The sequence below is a fragment of the Balaenoptera physalus genome (assembly GCF_965194825.1).
Source record: "Balaenoptera physalus genome assembly, chromosome: X".
Classification (NCBI taxonomy): Eukaryota; Metazoa; Chordata; class Mammalia; order Artiodactyla; family Balaenopteridae; genus Balaenoptera; species Balaenoptera physalus.
This window is the reverse complement of record NC_138903.1, coordinates 90,171,672-90,197,542: the sequence shown is the minus strand read 5'-3', so window position 1 is coordinate 90,197,542 and position 25,871 is coordinate 90,171,672. Positions and strand designations below refer to the sequence as shown.

Sequence of the window (25,871 nt, the reverse complement as noted above, 5' to 3'; positions counted from 1 at the left end):
ATCTCATCTACTACAATATATGATATGGGAAGTTCTCATATTCCAGCAGATTGTGTTGGAGTCCCAGCATCTTTCTTAATGAGATTTTGATTGGATGGTCAACCAGTAAACCAGTTCTACACTCACTCTTCAAAATAAAACTAAAATAGGTGAAACATGTTTTTCTGGATTTCTGATCCCTGGGGGGCCCTAGATGGAGATAACAGAAAGGCTCGTCTCCACTTAGTAGTCAGGATTGTCATGGTTACCAAATTGTTCACAAGACTCACAAGTACACCCTGCTCTCCTATGAAGCGGTATTTGCATTTCAAAGGAACCAACAGTTTCAAAATTCCCCTCTAAAAAACATTTGTTTCAGTGGGGAAAATGGAATTAAGTCTAGAAAACTTGATACTTGCTATAGCAAATTTATATTTGCTGCAGGAATTTCAATAATAAAGGTTTTATTAAAGCTATACGTGTATAGCTATAAAACACAGACTTCCGATGACAAATTCAGGTTTTGATTACATGGAGCATTTGTTCAGGAGTAATGGCTTTTCTTTTCCTTATCACCAAAAGCTCTATCATTAGCACAAACCTTTTTACACATTCTTATCAATTTTTATCACTTTTATCACCCACTGTTAGGATAAACAAAATTTAAAGGCATCTCAATCAAGTTGGTATGTTCTTTAAAAAAAATACAAGTGATAGTGGCTCCTGATTTTGATGGCATTAATACCAACCACTCTTTACATAATGTAAGTTAAGTTTCCTAATTAATCAAAGACCTTATATCCGATTTGAATTACGAAAACATGGTTGTGAGAGAAATGCGCACACAATAAAAATAGGCCATTAGCTGGGACTTGGGAATCCTTGTCATGTAGACATTGTAAACAGACTCTTACATAATATCCTACAGTGTGCTGTAATATTTAATTATCTCACAACATTAAAAGCTATGACTTTTAATTATAAGTGAAACTGGTTAGGGATAGGAGAGGGAAGTAAATTGAATTATAGTGCAATTTCTCAATATTTAATTATTTTAACGAGATACATGTTTTTAAAATGAGAAAGAACTTATCCAATGACCCATCAGTATCTATAAGGTCTTGCTTAATTTACTTACCCCCTCTTGACCTCATCTGTCAAGTTGAGCAAGATAACATGGTTTAAAGAGACAGGAATTTCTCCCTAGTCACACACACACAAAAAATTCCTCTGTTCTGGGAAAAGGTTAGTGCAAATGAAGAAATGAGGGACTCCTAAACAAGGAGATACCTGTGCCCTGCCCCAAGAGTGCCTCAGTGATGTGGCAAGTCTCAGATAGGACAGCCATGATGAGATGCTCAGCAACTCCAGCTTTGACAAAGATTTCTGGTCCTCTAGTATAGAGCAGAAGCACCAGAGCCTTGAAACCTCAAATGGATTTGCAATCTGGAACAATGTGTGTCTCAGCAGACTATGTGAATAGGCCTGCCTTTCTGATACTCTGGCTCCCAAATTTTGACAACACTCGAGGAGTAAGGGAACCACAAAAATAAATGAGGCTGCTCTTTTTTGTATATCAGCAAGATGAGGGCTCAAAATTTAAATTCCTCCAAGGTACCTTCTATCCCCAGGAACCCACGGCCATCACATGGATGTTAAATTAATGGGCAACCCATTTGTCAAGCTAACAAGGTCCCTTTGCCTTGACACCCTCCCACCTCTGCTTGGGTCATCTGGTCTAGGTGAATAGCACCTGCCCTTCCTCTAGTAACTTCTCTGCTGGTTTCAAGAGTTTGGAAGAGAGTTGTATGGCAGTCAATTTAACACCTGCCAAAGCCTGTTCTAAATGGGCCAGAGCCATACATCCTATATCTGAACATCCCTCAACCTTTGTACTAGCCTACAGTCTCATAGGCAGAACACATTTTTGCAAGGTGCTAAACTGCGTGCTACACGGCGCCCCTCCAAAATCTGTACACTGAAGGAGGAGATTTGATTCTTACTCAGGTTGTAGAGAGAAAATTAGCCTCTGAGGGAGAGTGTTTCTGAGACAACCACTAGAAGACTAGAGAAGTACGAGCACTCTCCTCTTTTTGTTTTGTTTATGGAGAAGCTGGGCATTTCCTGATAGACCGCACCCATGAAATAACTCCACAGCTAGTAATGCTGAAGTTAAGGCTTCCTGATGGGAAGATCACATGGATAGGAAGCACATTTTCATCACAAGAATGCAGATTGGTTGAATTGGGCGATTGAGATTGACATGTATACACTGATGTGTATAAAATTGATGACTAATAAGAACCTGCTGTATAAAAAAATAAATAAAATAAAATTCAAAAATTTTTTTAAAAATTAAGGGAAAAAAAGAATATTATACAATAACAATGATAGGTTTATATAAACAAAAAGAATGCAGATTGGCTAGTTATAGTAGAAGTAGTAGACACTATTGATGCCCTGTCCAGATTCCACTTACTGGGCTAGTACATCCATCCCCCTAAGCTGCTATGAACATTGGTTGCTAAAGACTCACAGTCACACCCTTGTCAGAGGATACCTCGGAGCTAAAATCCCTTTTCTCTCACTCCAACTCACCCATACACCAAGGCTTTCAGTCAGTGGATACAAAAGCCTGGCTCCTTTGTCTCACAATGGATCAGTTCTGTGGCGCCCTTCACATCCCAGATCTGCCCTGGGCTCAAGCTGAAGTTACACTTCAGCTGAACTACAGCTATACCTAGTTTCTTCCCCTATCCTATCCTGCTCCTATCCTGCTCCCCTCATCTCCATACACGTTTCATCTGAGAACACTCCCTCAATAAACTACTTTCAGAAGAATCCCCATGTCAGGCTCTGCTTCTAGGGAACCCCACTTAAGACACAAGGCTATTAATTTATGTTTCATCTCTATGGCTGTCTGTGTTCTCTGCTTTCCCTTTCTCAGTCCAGCCAGTTCTGTACTTCCTTGCCTCAGAGAAAGTTTGTGGCAGGACTTCCCAGATTTTATTTCCTCCAAACCCCAAATCCATTGTGAAAAATGAAGTTCAGGGAGTGAAGAATTTCCCTCACACTAAAAAGAAATCCCTTCCCTCACTCAATGGAAAAAGGGAGAGGTCTCTGAGTCCCTTGACTGGATGAGACCACTGGCCTGCTCCCTGACAGCCCAAAGAAAAGAGGAGGGACTCAAAGCTGCTGGCCATATGATGCCCCTGGAAGTCTGGATCCTACCCAGGGCTCCCAGGCTCACCAAATTCCTATGCCCTCTATGCCAAGCATGGCACAGAAGCTGCCTAACTGGTCATTCTGGAATCTGGGATGATGGATATCACAGCTATAACTAGTGTGGAAAGACATCCTCTCGTAAGTCTATGTAGATTTTCTCTATATACAGTTATTTTTTAGTAAATTAAGATATCTAATTTCTTTCCCATCTGAAAGGCTGGCAAAAGGAGAAGATTATGATTATGCTGTTATTATGAAACAATCTGTTAAAAGACTTTATGAAGCATTTTCATTAACTAATAAAAGGCATACCCTGCAATGTAACCTGAAAAGAATAATTCCAGGATATCATACACAGTGTAATTGCAATAATGTTAAACACATCCACATTCTTACACAGATAGAAAGACAAGGAATAGTAATTGGTGGCTTATTTTTATTTTCTTCCTTACAGTTTTCTGTATTTTCTAAACTTTTTGTAGGCAGGATTAATGTCTTTCGCATCAGCTGGCCTCTTCTTATTCTGCTCTCCCAACGTCAGTCGGTATATGTAGTACCAGGAGCCAGCCCCGACCACCAGGCCTGTTGCCATCAAGCCCAAATTCTGAGCGCGGCCCATGCTGCAGCTGGAGCGAGGATCTCAGGGGACTCTCTCTCAGGCTAGTGAGAGCCGCTGGGACGCAGGAGTCTGAAACTGCAGTCAAGGGGGCGGGGGTGTTCGGGGCGGAGGAAGGAAGAAGGAAATGAGGCGTTGAGCTTCTTTTTCTTTTGCATCATCAACTCACTGATAGATGGACCGGCAGACAGGGACAGACCAAAGCCAGAACCAGACAGGAACAAACAGGAGACAATGAGGACTCAGTGCTCTGGTGAATGCGGTGAACGCACCAACACCCGAACGTGGGTTCAATCCCGGACCTTTCCCTCTCCGTCCAGGTGGTCAGGCCTGTCTCTCACCTCACAGTCCCCCATCGCTCCACTCCCCGATAACCGCCTCCTCCCCTCCCTTCCGCCCGCTCGAGTCACCCACGCCAACCATTTCAGCTGCCTTTTACAAGGCACAACAGGAAAAAGAGTCTGGGTTCGGGTGTCTCCGCGGGGAAATAGGGAAGCGCCTCCAAACTCGAAAATCGTGCTGCTACCCTCCACCCTCACTCCAGGAGTCTCCAATCAATACCCACCCTCACCGTGACCGGCAGGAATCAGGACGGGTTTCCTCTTGTCCTCCTCCTTCCTTGCCCACAGCCACGCCACCTCAAAAGAAATTGGGAGCCGGTTACCTGAGCAAGAACCGCTCTCTGGACAGACCAGCACACAGGCTCCTGGTCACGTGAAGTTACGTCACTGGTGAGTTCGGGGTCCCAAATTTCCCCTCCTATTATTGGCAAAGCAGAGGGTGACCCGCCCCCTCCCAACCCCCCCCCCCCACCAGCACCACACAGGACACTGTCGCTCTTTCTAGTCTTTGCCCATCCAACAAACGTGTTGTCTTTGATTATTGGAAGGGGCAATGTTTTCTCCTGGGCTACTGGCCAATTCTACTGCTTCTCTGGGGAATGGCCCCGTCCTTTTCCGTGCTCCCTCCACCTTTTTTCTTTGGAATCCTTAATGTTCACCTCTGCAGTCCTGAAAATACCTGTAAATGGGGATGGTGGAAGGGGTGTCAGGAAAAGAAACAGAGAGTAGGAATGGATTTGTTATTTTCTTGTTAGCACTATTCTGTTTCTTTTTTTTTTGCCCAAATTTTATTATGGCAAAATAATGATAGAACTATTTTCATTTAAGAAAAAAAGATTATTTTTTTAAAAGGCATGTTTCATAAACAATCATTCTCACTGCATAATGAGTTTTATACATGCCACTCAAAGCAATCTTAATGTCTTCCACATCTTGTCACATGACAAGACCCTGATTTAGCTAATCATTTATTTGAGAGTTAATAAATCTGCTAATGCAGCATAACCAACTGGCTTTATTTCTGGACTGCAAGAGAGTCGTTGTAAGTGCAATGTTGGAAAGCCATTCCTTTATTTATTCATTTGTTCAACATATTTACCGAGCACCTACTACATACCATGCATTGTTCTCCATGCTGTGGTTACAAGGGTGAATAAAACAGACCTAAATCTCTAAATCATGTGGCCCTTACATTGTAGTGAGAGAGACAAGCAATAAACAAGTAAATAAACTATATATATACTATACTGTTAGTGATACATACTAAAAAATTTTAAAGCAAGAAAAGGAGATATGAAAAGTCGAGACGGGTTAAACTTTCAGATAGGGTGGCCAGAGAAGACATCACTAGAAAGGTGACCTTTCAGTAAAGATCTGAAGTCAGTGAAGGATCTAAGTGTGGTGATATCTGGGGGAAGAATATCCCAGGCAGGAGGACAAGCAAATGCACAGGCTCTGTGAAGGTAACAAGCCCAGTATGTTCCAGGAACATCAAGGAAGCCAGGATCACTGAGCTAGAGAGAGAGCAGTAGAGGATGAGGCAGAAAGGTAATAAGGTTGAAGAGAGTAGGGCCTTGTCAGTTGTAGTGAGGACATTTGCATTTACTCTAAACAAGGGGAAGTGGGTGGGGAGTTTGACCTTGGGGGAGGTATTGAGAATAAACTATAAGGAGACTAGAGTGAAAGGGAGACTGGTTTATCTACATCATTCATTGCAACAGCAAACTGAAGGAGAAAATAAATCTTACAATTAAAGCATTTGATAAACTGAGTCAGCCAGTCCTAAATTTAAAAAAAACTATTAGTAAAATAGGAATAGTGGAAACTTTGCCTGTGCAGTAAAGAATTATATATCTATAATTTAATGAATTATTCTTGGTTAAATTAAATTAAGTATAAAAGAAAATAGCCTTAGTCTGATGAAGGCTATATCAGAGGCTCTTTTGACCTAACAGATTCCTCACTCCTTGTGGGCTACCAAGACCACAGAACTTGTGACTTACCTCTACTCGCTGATATTATTTCCTTCTACTACTTTTTGTGCAGTACTGGTAAACATAAACAAACGTAACCTTGAAAAACAGATAAAATATATCAGAAACAGCAAAAGTTACACTAAATGATGAAACTTCATAAGAGGTATTCCCATTTTCTTCAAAAACAAGATCAAGAGGTTCTCAAGCACCACCATTGCTCAACATAGTTCTGGTCAATATAACACATGCCGAAAAAAAAGGGGAAAAAGTTATAAATATTGGAAAGGAAGAAATGTAAAAAATCATCATTTGAAGCTGGTTATGTATACATACCTGGAAAAACCAAAAGTATCACTTGAAAACAATTGAAATTAATCAGACAGATCACAGAAATTGGCAGATACAAAATAAATATATAATAGTAGAACACTTTCCTTAAGCAGAAAATCACCTATAAGAAATTACAATTGGAGAAAGGAATAGCATTTCAGCAACATAAACTACTAATACCTAGGGAAAACCTAACAAGTAATAGGAATTACTTAGCTGAAGAAACTTACAAAATTTGATTAACAAACATAAAAATAGATCTGAGCAAAATGGAAATATATCATATTCCTGGAGGGGAAGCCTCAATTTTAAGATGCTAATGTTCCTCAAATTAATCTGCAGATTTACCGCAATTACAATACAAATTCTAAATGCTTATTATTTGTTTATTGTTGTTCAATTCAGAACTTGATTAATAACCACAAATGCACTTACTAATATGTGCATAAAAAGAAAGTTGGAAATCTTTAGCAGTGACTAGCAATGGAAAAGATATCATGGAGCTCTTTCCCTGCATACTTTATACATTTCCTTATTGTTTTGAATATTTTTAACCACTAATATATATATTACTTTCATTACCAGAAAAAAAAAACCCAAGATATTTCTAATCTGGACTATTTTATATAACACAGACTCTCTAGGCCATTGTATTGGTGCTTAATATCTAGGGCAGGGATCCTAGACCCCTTGAGAAACTGATGAGGTCAATGACCTTTATTCCCCTTTCCCCCAAAAAATGCACTTAATCACACATACACTCAAAAACAAAACCTTGCATACAATTTCACGTAGAGCACAGAGGTAGCCAGTTGAGAACGCCTACTCTAGGTTAATCAGTATGGTCAGTGGGGAGAGACCCTGGGGCCCAGGTATACATTTGGCTGAGGAAGTATCAAAGTGGGTGTGGGCTTCGGGCAGTGACCCTGCAGCAAGGCTGGGTTCTCCCTGGGTGCCCTGAGATGAGGAGGCCAGAGGTGAGAGGTCAACAGGCTGCAGGCCAGGTGGTAGCAGCAGACAGCATCAGGAACAAGGTTAACTCGGCCACACCATGAATAAGGGCAGAGCAGGGCAGGCAGGCCTGGGTGCTTCTCCCAGCAATCTTTGTGGAAACCTGCAGCTGCAGGGGTAGGTGGGAACTGCAATCCCTTCTCTGCATCCCTAAGTTACCACTGTGGGAATTTGAGGGAGGGAGTGAGGGAAGAAGCCAAAGGCATTTACTCAAATTGGTTATCTGAGTAAAGATGGCATTTACCACCCTGGTCACCTGTCCATGTATACTTTTAGGATGAACAACAGAGTCAGGTGCCAGAACGCAGGGGATGAGAGGCTCTGGAATATAGGAGAGGTGGGAGGGCAAGCACCTTCCTCCCTCCCCCCTTGACAGGACTGGAAGGATTTGACCATCTCTGCATCCCTCATATCCATCATTTCCTTCGTCTAATAGTTCTTCCTTTTGCCCAGAGCTGAATCACAAAACTGGAACCTAATCCAGGGACAGGTGTTCAAAACTGTCATGGTTACAGCCATCAAATTACAAGAGGTTCACACAGCAGTCAGCAATGGTTTGGGAACATTAAATAAATGCTTTTCTCTAACAGAACAAGACAGGATCGTTTATTTACCCAACTTAAAAGCTGTCCCAGAAGGAGAAAAAGTAGGATATTATTTGTCCAAAATAAATAAGATCAGACAACTGAACATCTCTCCATGGATCAATTTACAGATCGTATGGAAACATGCTTATCTTGTTGAGAAAAAGTCCATTTTTAGATATTCAAATACCTTAGCATGTTTTGAAAACTATTTCCTATGTGGCCAATAGAATTTTCTATGTGGTAAAAATTAACTAAAATTAATGGTGTCTTCCAATATTAGTGGGAAATCTTTTTTCTAAAACATGCCTACTCTTTTTCTTTTGTTGCTGCTTCCCACACTGAACTCTTGTTTTGTTGTATTTTCTTACTATAATAATAAAGAGTGGTGATAGCTTTAAAAACAAAACAGAGACGTATTACAGAAGTAAAGACCCCACTACCATTCTTACCCCTTACCTATACTGGAGCAGGGGCCCAACTGCAAGGTAAATGGTGGGCACTAGTGGATGGGGGACTGGGGGTGGAGCGAGGGGAGAGTATCCAGTTGCCCAAGAAAGGATGAGACGATTCCCCAACAAGAAAAGCAAAACTTGTCAATAGCCCTCCAAGAAGGTGCATCCCCTCCCCGGTAACCAGAGAAAGGCAAGTTCTAACAGAAGGAGAAGGGGCTACTTGTGGCCTCTGGGACTACAAAGACAAAAAAATGAGTGACAGGACCTGATGTGGTGGGGTGAGGTGCTAGTGGGGGTAAAGGAGGGGGCTCCTGCTCTTGGTGGGAGTGGAAATTGGGGACCCAAGCTTACTGGCGATGCAGCCCTCACGTGACCAGGAGCTGACGTTGGCAAAGGTACTTAAAGCCCAGACCGCCGTCCTCCGTCCTCCTCTGGGTACCAACTCTATTGCGCTGCGCACTGCCGTGCGTTTAACCCAGGCGAGGAGGAGGAGGAGAAAATTCCCCCAGATCGGGCAGGTGGGTGTGAGAGTGGGCATGGCCTGGCACCCCCGAATAGGGGTAGCCCAGAGATGAGGGAGTCTGAGGCCGCGGGTGTCTCCGCCTCGCCCGCCCCTGGCCGGCTCTCCAGACCCCCGCGCTTAGTCGCAGCTCATTTTGGTGGGCGGCGGGAAGAGGGGGAGGGGGGAACGTAAAGACGCTGATATACTTGCGGAGAATCCGCTTACTTCCCCTCCCAGCCAGTGTTTTTTTGGTTTTGTTTTTGACACTCAGGCCCCGCACCCCACATCCCGTCCTGTTTTGAAAGGAGGAGGGAAGATAAATAAACGTGGCAGCGCATATAAGGCCAGTGGGGAGGTTGGGGAAAGGGTGATCGGAGGGGCACGCAATTAGTAAACAAACCGGCTTATTCACTCCCACTCTCACTTTGCAGATACCTCTCCCGACCACCGCCCCCGCACCCTCCCCTCTCCCTCGGCCGACCCCACGTCTTCTGGGGGTGCTGGAAAATGGGTGTGACAGCCTTTGTAGGGGAGGTGGCGGTCTGGCTCTGGGCTTTACAAGAGGGGAGGCCCTGAGAGAATCTGGTATTAAACCGCCGTGCTAAGTCCTAGGCTGCTTTCCAGACACCTCCGGCGCATACAGCCCTTCACCCCCGTTTCTTCAGTCCTGAAAAAGGAGTTCGGGTACCCTGGCGGGAGAAATGGCGGTTAACAGGAGACTGCGATGGGGTGTGGGAGGTGGAATCCAGAGCGGAGAAACAGTGGAAAATCATGACCCTCAAACCGAAAGGGCAGACCCTGGGGACCCGTTGTGCAGGCTGATGCTAGGCCTGGGGGCTGGGGACTGAAGGACTGGTGGTCATAGGAAGGAGACGCTAGATTGTCTGGCCGTAATCCCCAGTCCCGCGTCCCGTCCAGCCTTCTGTGCACCCTCGCTCCGCCCCCTCCCGCTTCGGTGCAAGAGAAGGGGTGTGGCCGTCTGTCCGGGAGAAATGGCGGACGGGGGGGCGGGGCAAAGGGAAGGAGAGGTTGACTGCCTGGGGAGTCTGCGCAGGGGCGGGGGTTGGGGTGCGAGGGGAGGGGTGAGAAGAGTTGAAGGAATTGAGAGGTGGAACCGTTTGTCATTCTGGTATGTGAATGCTGAAAGGCAATTGGGGGCTTTGGTCTTCAGTCCGTTCCATCCGCCAGGCTCTCAGTCTCCAACGTCTTGCTATCTGTATTTCTGCCCTTCAGTCTGTCCTTAGGATGGAGCTCTAACTGAACTGAAGAAAGGAGAAACAGCCCTGAATCACTGGAGGTCAGTGTGGGGGCTGGGAACTGTCTGGGAACCCCTGGTATGGTGTGGCAGAAACCAGAGCAGAAATTGGAGGCAGGGGCTCCTCTTCCCCCATCTTCTTCCTCTTTACAAGAAACCCTTGCCCCGGGCCTGTCCTTTTTGGTGCATCGAAAGGGGTGTGGCATTTGCCTTCTTAAATAAGGGTTTGAGGAGGAAGGGATATGGAGGGAGTGAGGAGCCCTGAGAGGGGGAAACTTGCCCACAAGGGTTCAAATCAAGAAAAGAAGAGAATCCATCTACCAAAGGCCCCTGAAACCCCCTTTCTGGGATCTCTCCACAGGTCTGTCTGCCTTTTGGGCCCTGCACAACTGCAAGCCTGGTGGAAAAGAGCAAATTGCTTCTGCTCCCAGCAAGTTGGTACGTGTATGAGAATCATCTGGGGGCCTTTGGGGTGGGGGTGAGGGAATCAGAGAAGAATCTGGGGTTCTTTCTGGCTCTCCACCAGCTTTCCTGAAGTCTGTATGGCCTCTCATCCCCCATTTAGGTGCTGGGAAATTAGATGTGTTTACATTGGGCAGTGAGGGCTAGGGATAAAGATGTAGAAAACATCAGACAACCAGGGTCCTGAATCAGCACACAGAGGCCTGGACACTTGTATCTGTGTACTAGTCCACCCACCAAGCATTATGTCCCCAAACTCTCCTTTAATTAGGCCTGGTTAAGCATGAAGTGAGCCAGAGCCCTAAGCCTCATTTGTATCCTTTACCCCAGGTCCTGCTTGGCTTGCAACCTCAGCAGAACTTTCGAGCCTGAACTGAAGCACCTTACCTTGTCGTGCACGCACCCCACTTGGGCACACCAGCTCCACACCCTGGATCAGGGAATCACTCCAGCTGCATCATGAGCCGTGTTCGGGATGCTGGCTGTGTAGCCGCTGGGATAGTGATCGGGGCCAGTGCCTGGTACTGTGTCTACAAATATGCCAGGGGAAGAAACCAGATGAAGAAGAGACTGGCCAAGCCCAAGACCAGGGCTGTGACCGGGACTGGAGCCCGGGCTAGAGCTGGACTAAGGGCTGGATTCACAATTGACCTTGGGCCAGGATTTGGTCCTCCAACCCCAGTCCGCACTGGGGCAGAGGTCAGGGTCCAGGATGAAACCTCTGCTCTGGACATGGCTGGAGCTGAAGCAGTGGCCCCAGCTGCATCTAGTGCCGAGGCTCAGAGTGGGGCAGGAAGTCAGGCCCAGGAGGCAGAAGGGGCCAGGGTTGGGCCTAAAGCTGAATCAGAAGCCACAGTGGCTTCTGCAGTGGCACCGCCTCCCTGGGAGGCAGAGGCTCCCGTGGCTGCAGAGACCTCCACAATGACAGGGGCTCCTAAATTAGCAGAAGCCCCTGGCACAGCAGAGTCTCCTGGGGCACCAGCTCCTACTGAGGCAGCACCACCTACCGAGGCGGTGGAGGCTCCCATACCAGCAACGCCTACTGAGGTAGCAGCACTTTCTGGGGCAACAGCATCTTCTGGGGCAGCAGCACCTTCCGGGGCTGCAGTGCCTTCTGGGGCAGCAGCCCCTACTGGGGCTGCAGAGGCTCCTGGGACTTCAGGATCCTCTAGAACAGCAGCAGCCGCCAAGAAAACAACCCCTGGGGCTCATACTGGGGCTATACCTAAGGCCGGGTCAGCTACTGGAGCTGTACCCAAAGGTGGAGCTAAGGGTGGAACCAAGTCCCGGACTGGAGGCAAGGGCAAAGGCAAGAAAAATAAGGTTGAAGTAGACGAATTGGGGCTGGGCTTCCGCCCTGGAGATGGGGCTGCGGCAGCTGCCGCAGCCTCCGCTAATGGAGGACAGGCTTTCCTGGCAGAGGTTCCTGATTCTGAAGAAGGGGAGTCTGGGTGGACAGACACAGAATCGGAGTCAGACTCTGAGCCTGAGACCCAGCAGAGAGGGAGAGGGAGGAGACCCGTTCCCATGCAGAAGCGCCCCTTTCCTTATGAAATTGATGAGATTCTGGGTGTCCGAGATCTCAGGAAAGTCCTTGCTTTGCTTCAGAAATCGGATGATCCTTTCATCCAACAGGTAGCTTTGCTCACTCTGAGCAACAATGCCAATTATTCATGCAACCAAGACACAATTCGCAAATTGGGAGGCCTCCCAATTATTGCAAACATGATCAACAAAACTGATCCCCACATTAAGGAAAAAGCCTTAATGGCCATGAACAACCTGAGTGAGAATTATGAAAATCAGGGCCGGCTTCAGGTATACATGAATAAAGTGATGGATGACATCATGGCCTCTAACCTGAACTCAGCAGTACAGGTAGTTGGACTAAAATTTTTAACAAACATGACTATTACAAATGACTACCAGCACCTGCTTGTCAATTCCATTGCAAACTTTTTCCGTTTGTTATCTCAGGGAGGTGGAAAAATCAAGGTTGAGATTTTGAAAATACTTTCGAATTTTGCTGAAAATCCAGATATGTTAAAAAAACTGCTCAGTACCCAAGTGCCATCATCATTTAGTTCCCTCTACAATTCTTATGTGGAATCAGAAATTCTTATTAATGCCCTGACTCTATTTGAGATCATCTATGACAATCTCAGAGCAGAAGTATTCAACTACAGAGAGTTCAATAAAGGCTCCCTTTTTTACTTATGCACTACATCTGGAGTGTGCGTTAAGAAAATTCGAGCCTTAGCAGATCACCATGACCTCTTGGTGAAAGTGAAAGTTATAAAACTAGTGGACAAATTCTGATTGGCTATGTGTCTCAGAGACTTGAAGAAATGTCTAGTTTTGCAGTCTGGAAGCAATGAAAATAGAAAGTTACTGCTTTTCCACTTGCTTATATAGTAAAGGGATCCTTTCAGCTGCCAGTTTTGAATAATGTATCATCCAGAGTGATGTTATCTGTGACAGTCTCCAGCTTTGAGCTGAACAATTTTATGAATACCAAATAAATAGTCCTCTTGTACTGAAAACACATTTGTGACTTTAATCGTGCTGCTTGAATGGAAATATTTTTACTGGTTCCTCTGTGTGAATTGACAGTGAACCTGTCCATCATGAATAGCCTACACTTCTATCATCTGTTTTGACTTGAATTTATTCACCAAAGACTTCATTTGTGTATTATTAATAAAGTTGTATGTTTCAACTGACAAAAAAAATTGTTCTCTTGCTTGAATTTAAAATCTAGCTGGAGAGATAAGGTACATAAATAGAAAAAGATTACAGTACCTGAGCATATGCTCATTGTCAAATATATGCTATCTGTTTAAATGAAGCAGAAGTGGCTAGAATTCTTCAAGGAGGAAGGGCACACTTAAGGTGGGCCCTGAAGGACAGCATGAGAAAACACAGAAGGGCATTCCAGGAGAGGAAATGGCTTGAAGAAAGACGCGGAGGTAGGAAATCTGTTCCAGTGACAGGAAGGTAACCAGTTTGCCTGGAATGGAAAGTATGGGAAGAGAAGTGATGGGAGATAAGGGTGGAAATGTAGGGCGAAAAAAGTTTGGGAAGACCCTGAACCCCAAGCTGAAGATTGAAATATGATCCTGTCATTTTCTGGGAGTTACTGGGCATTTTTGGCAAAAGGAAAAATAATCTGGTGGCAATGTGCAAAATGGATTGGAGCTGGGATGGGGTTAGGTGTAGAGACATTTGTTAGGAAATTATAAACCAAGCATGAGATGATGAAGAGTGAAATAGGGCGATGGCTATAGGAAATGTTAGGGAATGATGATAAGAGATGCTTACCAAAAAAAGTACCAAAATCTGCTATCTTGGCTATAGGTCAACAGAGAGGAAGGATTGTACGATCTTCTGCAGGTTCTGACAGAGAAAGCCCTCTTTCTTGGGCAGTTCTGGCAACCAAGCAATGCCAAAGTGAGTTACCATTTTTTTCTTTCCATTTTTTTTTCTTTTTTTTGAGTCACCATTTATAATGACCAGAAAGAGCAGTGCTACAAAAAGAATGACTCTTGGTGCAAAGTGATTTTTTCCCCCCTCAGGCTAGAGGTCTAGGTCCTCCTTTGTTTAGAAGAGGGGCAGTGGTGAGGCCTTTATGGGAACCCCACCCCCACCTCTGAGTTCACTTAAGAGCAGGAAAATCTTCCTTCCTCTGCTCCCTGGCCCAGTGAAGCAATGAAAGAAGAAAATGGGAGAAGTTGCAGAGATTTTCCAAACCCAGCCTGCTCTCCTGACACCTCTCATGAAATCTTCATTTTGGTGCAAGTGTATGGTAGGCTGTGGCAGAAATAGAGACAGGGACTCCTGGGAGGGGGGCACATAGAAAACGGACACTTTGGCCTAATATACTGGCACAACTTATCTGGAAGGCAATTTGGCAATCTATATAAGAAGCTTTAAAGGTGCACCTGCCTTTCAGCCAAGCATTGCACTTGTAGGATATTCTTCCCTACGGAAATAATCAAATAATTGTATACAGAGGAATATCAAAGGTATTCAATTGAGCAGTGTTTCTAAGAGAGAAAAAGAAGCAACTTAAATATCTAACACTATGGAATTGGCTAAATAATAGGTGGTATGTCCACACAGTAAAATAGTATGCAACTGTTAAAAACTGTGATGTACTTTTATATTATTGGCATGAAAAGACATTCACCATATGTAAGAGTCTGTGGCATCAGTCAAAAAAAGGCTCCTGCAATTGAAAGTCAGTGAAAATTCTTTCAGATGTTTATTATGTCATCTCAGTGTATTTTTACACAGAATTGGAATCATATTGTACATCAGTGGTTCTCAATGTGTAGTTCACAGACCACTACAGGTCCCTGAAACTGTAAGGTCAAAATTATTTTCAAAATAAAGCAATGGTTGGTAAAACTGCTGGTGCTTCAGCATAGATCAAGGCAGTGTCCCCAAACTGTACTAGTAGTGATTGAATTCTTTACAGCCACACACTCAACAAATTTTTGTAATCCAGTTTCATTTCTAAATGTCTTTAATGGAGTCCTTATTTATAATAAAATTATATTTTTATTAAATCTTGATGATTGAGTGCATATCTTTTTAAAATTCTGTGTAACACGAAGTGTGCACAAAGCACTTCTCCTGCATAGCTTAATACAGTGGTTGTCTCGAAGGAAAATGTTTGCACAATCATTTGAGTTGTGCACTGCATTAGCTGCTTTTGACATGGAACACAATTTTTACTTGAAAGAATGACTGGCAGAAAGACTGTGGTTTTTCAGGCTTGAGTATTGGGCAGACATTTTCTTGAAAATTAATGAGGTGAAACTTCAAGGAAAACAACTGACTGTATTTGCCACCAACAATAAAATTTGAGCTTTCAAGCAAAATTAGAATTTCGGAAAGCTTGTATCCACAGCCATAGGCTTGACAGCTCGTAATATTTAAGGATTTTCTGAAGAGATCAGTGGTGATAATAATGAAGGTGAAAGCCTTTTTTCTGTTTCTCCTTTTAGGAGAGAAATGATGGAGGACTCTGGGGCCTAATGTTGATCTTACTCAGTTTTACTGTGACCATTGTAACCCATATGACATCAAACCCATGGTCATTTAATAAAGAATATCATTGCTCTGGTAACGAGGTGACCCTGGGTGAGGCTAGACCCAAGATTGTTTGAACCCTTAATAAGGAGAATCTGAAAAGATGTCAATCCTGGAACAGCAATGTCTTCTTCTGGATGAAGTAGAGATGGTATCTGAGCTCATATACTGAAGATGGATGCATTAATGTCTCTTGGCTTGATCCCAGATATGAAGGTAATCCAACCAGCTTCCTTTGCTCTGATTAGCAGTGGAAATTTCCATCGCCTTCAGATGGAACCTATTCCCATGCAGAGACATGTAGTCTGGTCTTATGAATGAGCTAAGAATCACACAATAGGCAAATATTTCATTTCCTAAAGTCTAGGTTTTTGCGTCTTAAATCACATCGCATGAGAACGATCAACAGCATAGTCCAGGTGGTGCTGAGATTTAAAAAGGTAGTTCTTTGGAAAGATTTAACCTAGTAAAATTATGACAATAGGCACCAGGAATTGAGCACCAGCCATATAGTGTTCTATTATTACTTAAGCATGATTGTTGAAACATTCCTTAGACATTCTGTAGTACTATAGTTTTTACCTTCTACATTGTGTGTTCAGGGCATGGTTGAAGTGGGGGCAATTCTCACAACCATGTTTGCACTGAATAGTCCTGCCTTCCTTGCTTTAATTTATTGGTCTGGGTAAACAACTGGATCGAAAGTTACCACGGTTTTTAAAATTATTTTTAAAGAATATCAACTGATAAATGCAAGAATTGAGAACACAGGGCTGTCATTTTAGTGGTAGAGCACAAGGATGAAGTGATACAAACTCCTGCTCTTGGAGTCCCTGAGCTGCACTTGTTTCCATCCTTTATCAGGCCAGATATTCAACTTTTCCATTACTTGTAAGATCTATCACAACATCTTTCCTTAAATTCCCTTGTTGTGCTTAAACAAAAGTCTACAGACTAAGAGTAAGACCAGAAGTGAGTAGTAAGCAATAGAGTCTCAAGAAAACGTGAGGTATTTGGGTTGAGGTGGGCAAAATGCAAATAAGAATTTTTTCCACAGTCTGGGTTTGAAAACTAATAGCCTACAATTAACTGAGTGTCCTTTCCCACTGACAATGGGTTCTAGGTGACAAGGTTGTTCCTCCCATAGAATGATTTCATGGAGAAGAGGATTTGGGTGAGATCAGATGTTTGTTTCTAAAATCATTGAGCAAATTCCAGTGAAAACAATGAGTAGACTAAATTATGAAATACCTGATTCAATGTAAAAGATAAAATAAAGCAATTACGAAATCCTACTGCATGAATCTTTCTCCACTTAAAGCTGTCAGAGACAACTTGAAGAATGAGTTTAGAAACTGGCCTTTTCCATTACTTAATTGTTATATCAGTTGAATGCACCATTTTATCAGATTTCTTTAGTAAAATGGGAACACTGGTAACTCAAGAAGGTGATCTGGGAAATTCTGAGCCTTTCTAGGCCTTTTTAAAATAGTTACCACTGTGCCCTGCTTATAAGGAAAATAAATAGCAATTTGCCTCCTGCCTTAACTGAGATTCATACTTTCAAATGTGAAAACACCTTAGGTCTGAGGGTGATATTGCATTATCAGAACAAAAAAGAAAAGAATTATAGATTTTGAGTGTGCCTAAGAACATAAGTTTATATCAGTCCAAATTAATCACAAATGGGACTCTCATCTATTCTTAATATAATTGATTAACTCTAGAGTTAAGTTAGATATGAATGATAAAATTGCAAGAGTGACCACTAAAATAATAGAGAGTGTAAAATGTCCAATGCATTAAAGGGAAAAATGCACTAAGAAGAATAATTTAATCCAAAAGAAGGTGAGAAATGAGAAAAGTGAAACCTTAAAACAGCAAGAAAAAGAGAAAGCACAGAACTCACATGTATTAGTAATCATAATAAGAAAAAATGGGCTAAACTTACTAGTTAAAAGATTTTGTCAGATTTAAAAAATCAAGCTACATGATAAAGAATAAGCATGCAGAAACTTTGAAAGTAAGAGTCAGAAAAAGTATACCATGTAAACACTAACCAAAAGGAAGTTGGAAGAGCCAAATTAATGAGACAAAAATAGGTTTTAAGACAGAAGGCATTATTAAAGATAAAAAATATGTGAATGGTTAAACAAACCATGGTATAACCATACCATGGAATATTACTTGGCTATAAAAAGGAATGAACTATTATTGATACACAAAACAACTTGGGTGGATCTCAAGGGCATTGTACTGAGTGGGGGGAAAAAAGCCAATCTCAAAAAAAAAAAAAACACATACTCTATGATTCAATTTATATAACATTCTTAAAATGAAAAAAAGTATAGAAATGAAGAATAGGGAGTTAGGGATGGTGAGGGGGAGAGTGTGTGTGACTAGAAAGAGATAACACAAAGGAGATCTTTGCATTGTTGGAAGAGTTTAGAATCTTGGTTGCCATGGTGAAAGAAAATGGCATAGAGCTAGACACACATATTGTAACAATGTCAGTTTCCTAATTTTAATATCACTCTATAGTTATGTAAGATGTAACCATTGGGGAAAACTGTGTGAAAGGTACAGAAAAATTCTCTGCATTATCCTTGCAACTTCCTGTAAATCTATAATTATTTCAAAGTAAGATTTTTTAACTGATGATAAGTGGTTCAATTCACCAAAATAAATAACAATTCTAAGTGTGTGGGCATTTAATAAAGTAACCTCAAAATATGTAAAGAAAAAAAGAAATGAAAACATCAACGATCACATGGGATAATTCAACACACTTTTCTAAAATATTTAAAGGACAAGTATTTGCTAAAAATGGTAAAGTTATAGGATAGAGAACAATACAATCAACAAGCTGATTTAATGAAAATAAACAGAATCCTGCACCCAATAAGAGGAGAATACATTTTCTTCTCAAGCATACACAGGACTTTTACAATAATTGATCACATAGTTGGCCATAAATCAAGTCTCAACAAATTTCTGAGAATCAGTTTCATAAAGTTCACCTTATCTGACCAAAATACAATTCGAATAGAAATCAATAATAAAAAGACAACATTTTAAAAATCCATGTGCTTGGAAATTTTAAAACATATTTCTAAATAATCAATGGGTTAAAAAGGAAGCATAGTGGAAATTTTAAAATACTGAGAACTGAATAATAATAAGAATGCTAAAGATCAAAATTTGTGGGATTCAGTAAAAACGGTATTTCAAGGGAAATTTATGGCCTTAAAACTTTATGTTATACGATACGTCCAGAATAGGTGAATCTATAGAGACAAAAAGTAGAATCATGGTGGACAAGTGCTGGAGGGGCAGTGGAGGAGAGATGAAGAGTGACAGCTAAAGGGTACAGGGTTTCCTTTTGGAGTGATAAAAATGTTTTAAAATTGATTGTGGTGATGGTTGTACAACTCTGTGAATATACTTAAAACACATTGAATTGTACACTTTAAATAGGTGAATTTAGTATGTGAATTATCTCTCAATAAAGTTATTTTTTTAAATCTTATGTTAGACTAGAAAAAAAGGCTAAACATTGATAAGCTAAGCATCCAAATTAAGAAGTTAGAAAAAGACCAACAAAATAAAGACAGAAGAATGAAAAAGACAAGAGCAGCAATAGATGAAATAGAAAGTAAAAATACATTAGATAATATCAACAAAGCCAAAACCTGGTCCTGTGAATGGTATAATAAAAAAAAGCAAACCTTTGGTGAGACTAATCAAGGAAAAAAAGGTGTTAAGAAAGAACATTAGCAATGAACAAGAGGACATAATAATGAGTAAGCAAATATTTTTAAAGATAAAAGAATATTATGATTAACTTTATGCAATGAATTTGAAAATGTGGATGAAATGTTTGAATCCCTTGAAGAATAGAACTTACCAAAACTGACTCAAAAAGATACAGAAACTCTAAAGGGTCCTATAATCATTGAGGAAATTAAATCAGTAGTTTAAAAGTCCCTCTGCTCCCCAAAATAGGCCCAGATGGAATTGATAATTCCAATCTCGTACAAACTCTTCCAGAGAACAGAAATAAGTAATACTATCCAATGAATTTTATGAGACTAGTACTAACCTGTATATCAAAACCAAAGTTAGTATGAAAAAGGAAAACTATACATGTCTTACCTATAGACATAAATGTAAAATTTTTAAACAAAATACCAGCAAGTGGAATCCAGTTATGTATAAAAAATTTTTTCATGATCAACTTGGAATGCAAAATTGGCTTAACATGAAAAATAGCTATCAAAGCTTGATTGACACATTCTAACATATATATATATGAAGTATTAAGACTCTAAAAGAGCTATGCCAATTTTGAAAAATACAGATAAAGAGGGGAGACTGATTCTACCAAATAGTAAGATATACTACAAAATTATATCATTAGTCAAGATAACAATAGGCTATGCTGCAGTAACAAATGAACCCCCAAATCTCAGTGAATACACAAAGGTTTATTTCTTGTTTACATAAAATTTAATGCCGGTTGGGCAGCTCTCAGTCTTCCACGCTGTTACTCTTCCATCTTGTGGTTTCTTCTATCTCGTGGCTCCTCCATCTCAAATGTGGCCTCTTATACAGGATTTTAAACTACCTTGGGCCAGAAGTAATTCACATTACTTTTGCTTATAGTACCTTGTCCAGATCTAGTCATATGGCCTCAATTATTATAAATGCAAGGCAGGCAGGAGAGTAGGAAAAAACAAAGATCATTTGGTGAGTACTAGCTGTCCCTGCCATATCATAGTAATAAAAGAAATATGTAAGAGATAAACAGATAAATGTAAAAGCTTAGAGACAGACTTAAGTAAATATAAAAACTTAATATACTATAAAATTGGCACTACAAATCAATGGAAAAGGATGGACTGTTTAGTATATGGTATTGGGAAGACTGGCTCTTGATTTGGAGAAAAATAAAACTGGACCCCTGCCTAACACCAAATATAAATCTGGACTCTGGAGGATGAAAGACCTAAATATGAAAGTTAAAATTATGAAGTTAATAGAAGATAATATAGGAGAATATCTTTGTGGCCTAGAATTGGACAAAAATTTCTTAAACAAAACCTCAGAAATACATACCATATGGCAAAAAAGATTAATAGATTTTGTTATATAAAAATCAGAATTTCTATTCAATAAAGGACGCCATGAACAAAGTTAATAGATGACAGACAGAAAAAAAGATATTTGCAATATTTTAAACTAACAAAGGATTAATATCTAGCATATGCACAGTACTCTTCAAATCCAAGAGAAAAAGACAGAGACACACCACCCTAAATTGGCAAAATATATGAAAAGTACACCTAGAGAAGAGGAAAACCAAAATGCTTAAAAATACATGGAGAGGGCTTCCCTGGTGGTGCAGCGGTTGAGAATCTGCCTGCCAATGCAGGGGACACGGGTTCGAGCCCTGGTCTGGGAAGATCCCACATGCCACGGAGCAACTAGGCCCGTGAGCCACAACTGCTGAGCCTGCGCGTCTGGAGCTTGTGCTCCGCAACAAGAGAGGCCGCGACAGTGAGAGGCCCGCGCACCGCGATGAAGAGTGGCCCCCGCTTGCCGCAACTAGAGAAAGCCCTTGCACAGAAACGAAGACCCAACACAGCCAAAAATAAAAAAATATATAAATTAAAAAAAAATACATGGAGATGTTCAAACTCATTATTAATCAGATAATTGCTAATTAAAATATAATTATAAATACAGGTTTCCCCCACTGGCCAAAAGTAGAGTGTTTCATAAGCAGAAATGGTCTAAAGTGAAGAAACAATTACCTTAGGACACATCTTGCTAACGGATGCACAAAATAAATCAAGATAAAACACAGATGCTCACAGACACAGTTCAAAGCTATGGTAGCTTGATACTGAGTGTAGTTCCGGGAGAAGGAGCTTGATGGTGCTACTCCTGCTGCTCTGGGTGCACGCTGCCTCTATAATGGCTTGCTGCAAAACAAACCCTGAACTGCTATTTTCACTTTTCTCCATTTTTCATAAGAGCAAAATCCTCTTCAGATTTCTTTCTGTTAGCAGAAAGAGCTACTAAGGTTAACTCTTTCGTAAAAGTGAACTTTCAAAAAGCGGAGGATACCTGTACACTTACAACCTATTTGGCCAGCAATTCAAAAGATGGGAAATGCCAAGTGTTAGTAAGGGTGCAAGGATATAGGAACTCTTACACATACAGGCAGCTAATTAGATTTTAGACTGTCGCTGCTATTCCAAAAAGCAATCTGACAGTATTTAATCACATTAATTATATATGTACCCTATGACCTAACAATTCCATTTTTATATTCCAGAACACTTCTCACACAGGTCCATAAGGGGACATATATGAGGACATTCATCTCAGTGTTTGGGGTAGTAAGGAGTTGGAAGCAGTCTAGATTCTATTCCTAGGAAAATGAAGAAGTAAATTAGAGTGGATGAACACTTTGGTACATCATGCAAAAGCTGGAAACTACATATTAGATGTACCCAGAGTAACATGTAACATAAAAAAAAAATACTGCTGAGTGGGAAAAGAAAAACAAAATAAGAACCACAGCAACATACCACTATCTAAATTAAAAATTCATGCATACTAAATAACGTAAGTTCTAAAAGAACTCAGACAAACAAGAATATACACATCAAATATATTAGAACGGCTGCCTGTTGGGAGGAAGATGGAAGTGAGGAATAGAGATGAAAGAAACAAAGTAGTAAATGAATGAATAAAGAAAAGGGTTTTTAAAAACTTATTTATATATTTATTAAAATAAGCAGAATAGATCTTGTGCCAAAAAGCCTTTCAAAGAGGAAAAGGTTTTGATTAGACCTATGCAAATGGTATGATATGAAGGAAGGAATCTGATTAGTGTAATCATCATCTGAGGTCCAAAAAAAAAAAAAGGAAGGAAAGAAAGCCATCAATGTCATAGTAGCATAAAAGGGTAAAACTGTTACAACAAAAGACTTAAAAAAGTATGATTTTAAAAGCAAAAATAATTTTTTTCCCACAAAAGAGTCTCAAGTTAATGTTTCAGTTCAGCAGGGAGGTTCTGCTGTCCATCCATTCAGCTGGTGGATGGGAAAAGAGAGAGCACAGGTCAAGCATGGATAGGTTTTACGTGGAAAAATCCGGAGGTGACTTACATCACTTCTGCCACAATTCTTTGGCCCAGAATCAGACTTACGGCTGCACTCAATCAAAAGGGACACTTACCATTGTCATCTAGCTGGATACCCAGGAGGAAGCGGACAACATGAATATTGGGGAGCATTAACAGCTTCTGCCACAATAGGCAAGAGCTTTGTGGAAGGAATTATAAAATGTTATTAAAAGACATTAATCATCCAGGATGCTGGTCTCAGTAGCTGCTTTTTCTGACTCTGGGTAACAGTTTTCAAATGTTTTCAGCCCCATCGATATCTTTCACAAGACTAGCCTGATCCTCAGGCCCCCTCCCTCCACCTTCAATCCCCTGGGGCAGTAACATCTTCCATCTCCCCTGCAACCATATCCATATACCAAAATGGAGCAGGGGATTGGGGTTAGAGAGTGGGCAGGAAGTCAGTAGTAGAGACAGAGAGTAAACATGAGATTTGTACTTACTTCCTCGTATTTTCTAGTACTATTGCAGCCCTTAAAAATAAGCATCAATGGGCTTCCCTGGTGGCACAGTGGTTGAGAATCTGCCTGCCAATGCAGGGGACACGGGTTCGAGCCCTGGTCTGGGAAGATCCCACATGCCGCGGAGCAACTGGGCCCGTGAGCCACAATTACTGAGCCTGCGCGTCTGGAGCCTGTGCTCCACAGCAAGAGAGGCCACGATAGTGAGAGGCCCGTGCACCGCGATGAAGAGTGGCCCCCACTTGCCGCAACAAGAGAAAGCCCTCGCACAGAAACGAAGACCCAATGCAGCCATAAATAAATAAATAAATTAATTAAAAAAAAAAAAAAATAAGCATCAGCATGCAATCATTTTTTACCATCAGAAAAAAAGGCAATGAAATTACTTTCACTGAAAAAGTAACAAGGAATCAATTCGAGGAAAAATATATCGTAAAAAATATTTCCAACTTAAGAAGGAAGCTTTGCTTCATGCAAGTGCCTTAGTCCAATTAAGTTTTACGATTGTACTGTTTTTCTACATATGAAGTGTTATAAACATGCTTAAAGTATGTTTTTCTAAGATTTTTTTAATGTTGACCATTTTTAAGGTCTTTATTGAATTTGTTACAATATTGCTTTCATTCTACGTTTTGGTTTTTTGGCCACAAGGCATGTGGGATTTTAGCTCCCCAACCAGGGATTGAACCCGCACCCCCTGCATTGGAAGGCGAAGTCTTTAACCACTGGACCACCAGGGAAGTCCCCCACATGCTTAAAGTATCTGATAAGTTTTTAGACTGAATCCTTCTGAACAGTGAGATTCAACTGAACGAAGGGAAGAGCTGTGAGGCCGAGGCAGCTGAGAGTGTAAGGGTTGCAAAGATGGTCTGATTCTCCCTGTCCTGTCAAGATGGGCATAAGGTGCTGTCTCCCAACCCCTTCCCATATTCCACAGCCTCTCATTCTTTGCACCTGACTCTGTTGCTCACTTCAAAAATATACACTAACAGGTGACCAAGGTGGTAACCTGGGTAAATGCCTTTGGCCCCTTCCATCCCTCTCCCAAATTCCCATAAAGATAACTCAGCCTCAACATAGATGGGAGCACTGTTCCCACCAATGGAAAACAGAATGGGATCGCTCTCTCCTAGACCCCTGCACCTGAGGGTTTCCACGTAGCCTAGAGAAGTGATTGCTGTGGGGAGAGCCCCCCAGACACACTTGTTCTCTCCCTGAGTAGAAGCCTCCCTGGACCGTGTCTACTACCTCCCACCTAGCCTGAGGAGTGCAGTCTGGTAGGCCTCTCATTCCCAAACTCCAGGGAACCCAGGAGGAGCCTAGCCTTGTAGCAGGGTTGCTGCCTGCCATTCCACATCCTCCCTGGTGGCCCCTCAGCCAGGCTTAGGCCAGTGTCCAAGGAACTCTCACCCACTGACCATACTGCTAAACCTAGACCAGGTGTCCTCTGGCCAAGTCTAGAAATACCTAAAATATATGTAAAGTTGTGTGTTAGGAATGAAAGGAGGGTGTATGTGGATTTTTCAGGAGAGAGAAGCTATAATTACCAACACATTCTTATTAGGAAGTGTGACCCTCAAATAATCACCGGCCCAGAAGATCTATGTTTATATTTGTTCTAAATAGGATAATCTTTATTTTCTTTTAATAATGAAATTAATACAATCATTGTAAAATATTCAAACAATGTAGAAAGTAGAAATGTATTCATTTATCCATTTAGTAAGTCTTTATTGAGTGCCTATGCAAGGTACTGAGAATACAATGGTGAGAAAAACAAACTAAGTCTTTGCATTCATGAAGCTCACAGACTAGTGGGGGATATACATTAATCAAATAATCACACAAGTGCATGTATAATTATAATTCCATATAAGTACAAAGAAACAATGGGACACCGGTATATAAGAATATACACCAAAGCTCTCTGAAGGGGGTAGAAAAGGGACAGAAAAAATTCCCCAAGGAGTAAAATTTGAGCTAAAATAAGGAAAAGTGTAGTTAACTAGGCAAAGAAGAAAATGTAAATTAAATGTCTTGTAATCTTACTGCTACAGAATGCCATTCTAATACACTGTGGTATATCCTTCCAGCTTGTTTACTATCCATATACAAATATGCATGTGTGTATATATGTATGTATTTATATGTAACTGGAATAAATCTCAGTCCACAAATTCAAGTGTGTAAGACATCCAACTTTTATTTTCCATAGCAATACTCACAATTTTCATTTTGTCTTCTCATTCCATGGGGGTGACTGAAACAGTATCAGTTCAAGATCTACTGTTTTCTCCATGCTGTGTCTAAGTTCAAGGATGCTTATGGAGTGCCTTAGAGTTCTTAGAAGGAAGGAGTCCATGTGGTTCTAGTATTATT

General features: G+C 41.3%; 1 protein-coding gene and 1 long non-coding RNA gene across 4 annotated transcripts; one reads left to right on the top strand and one right to left on the bottom strand.

Annotated features, from left to right (window-relative positions):
- Positions 1 to 3,623: 3,623 nt before the first annotated feature.
- On the bottom strand, positions 3,624 to 4,472 carry LOC309653269. Its single transcript, XR_014259055.1, has 2 exons — positions 4,386 to 4,472; positions 3,624 to 3,898 (listed from the first exon to the last, which is right to left on the bottom strand). It is a non-coding gene; the product is annotated as an uncharacterized lncRNA (long non-coding RNA).
- ARMCX2 (armadillo repeat containing X-linked 2) lies at positions 4,413 to 13,468 on the top strand. Of its 3 annotated transcripts, none has more exons than XM_082447600.1 (4): positions 4,413 to 4,551; positions 10,253 to 10,316; positions 10,636 to 10,712; positions 11,067 to 13,468. In XM_082447600.1, exon 4 carries the CDS (start codon positions 11,196 to 11,198, stop codon positions 13,053 to 13,055), a length of 1,860 nt encoding a protein of 619 aa, XP_082303726.1. In that variant the 5' UTR covers positions 4,413 to 4,551; positions 10,253 to 10,316; positions 10,636 to 10,712; positions 11,067 to 11,195; the 3' UTR covers positions 13,056 to 13,468. The 3 variants fall into 3 exon arrangements, with proteins under 3 accessions (XP_082303726.1, XP_082303725.1, XP_082303727.1); XM_082447599.1 differs by lacking the exon at positions 4,413 to 4,551 and adding an exon at positions 8,924 to 9,035; XM_082447601.1 differs by lacking the exon at positions 4,413 to 4,551 and adding an exon at positions 9,189 to 9,362.
- The last annotated feature ends 12,403 nt before the right edge of the window (positions 13,469 to 25,871 follow it).

Coding starts and splice junctions, on each gene's coding strand:
- ARMCX2 (XM_082447600.1), top strand. CDS start 11,196: ATGAGCCGTGTTCGGGATGCTGGCTGTGTAGCCGCTGGGATAGTGATC.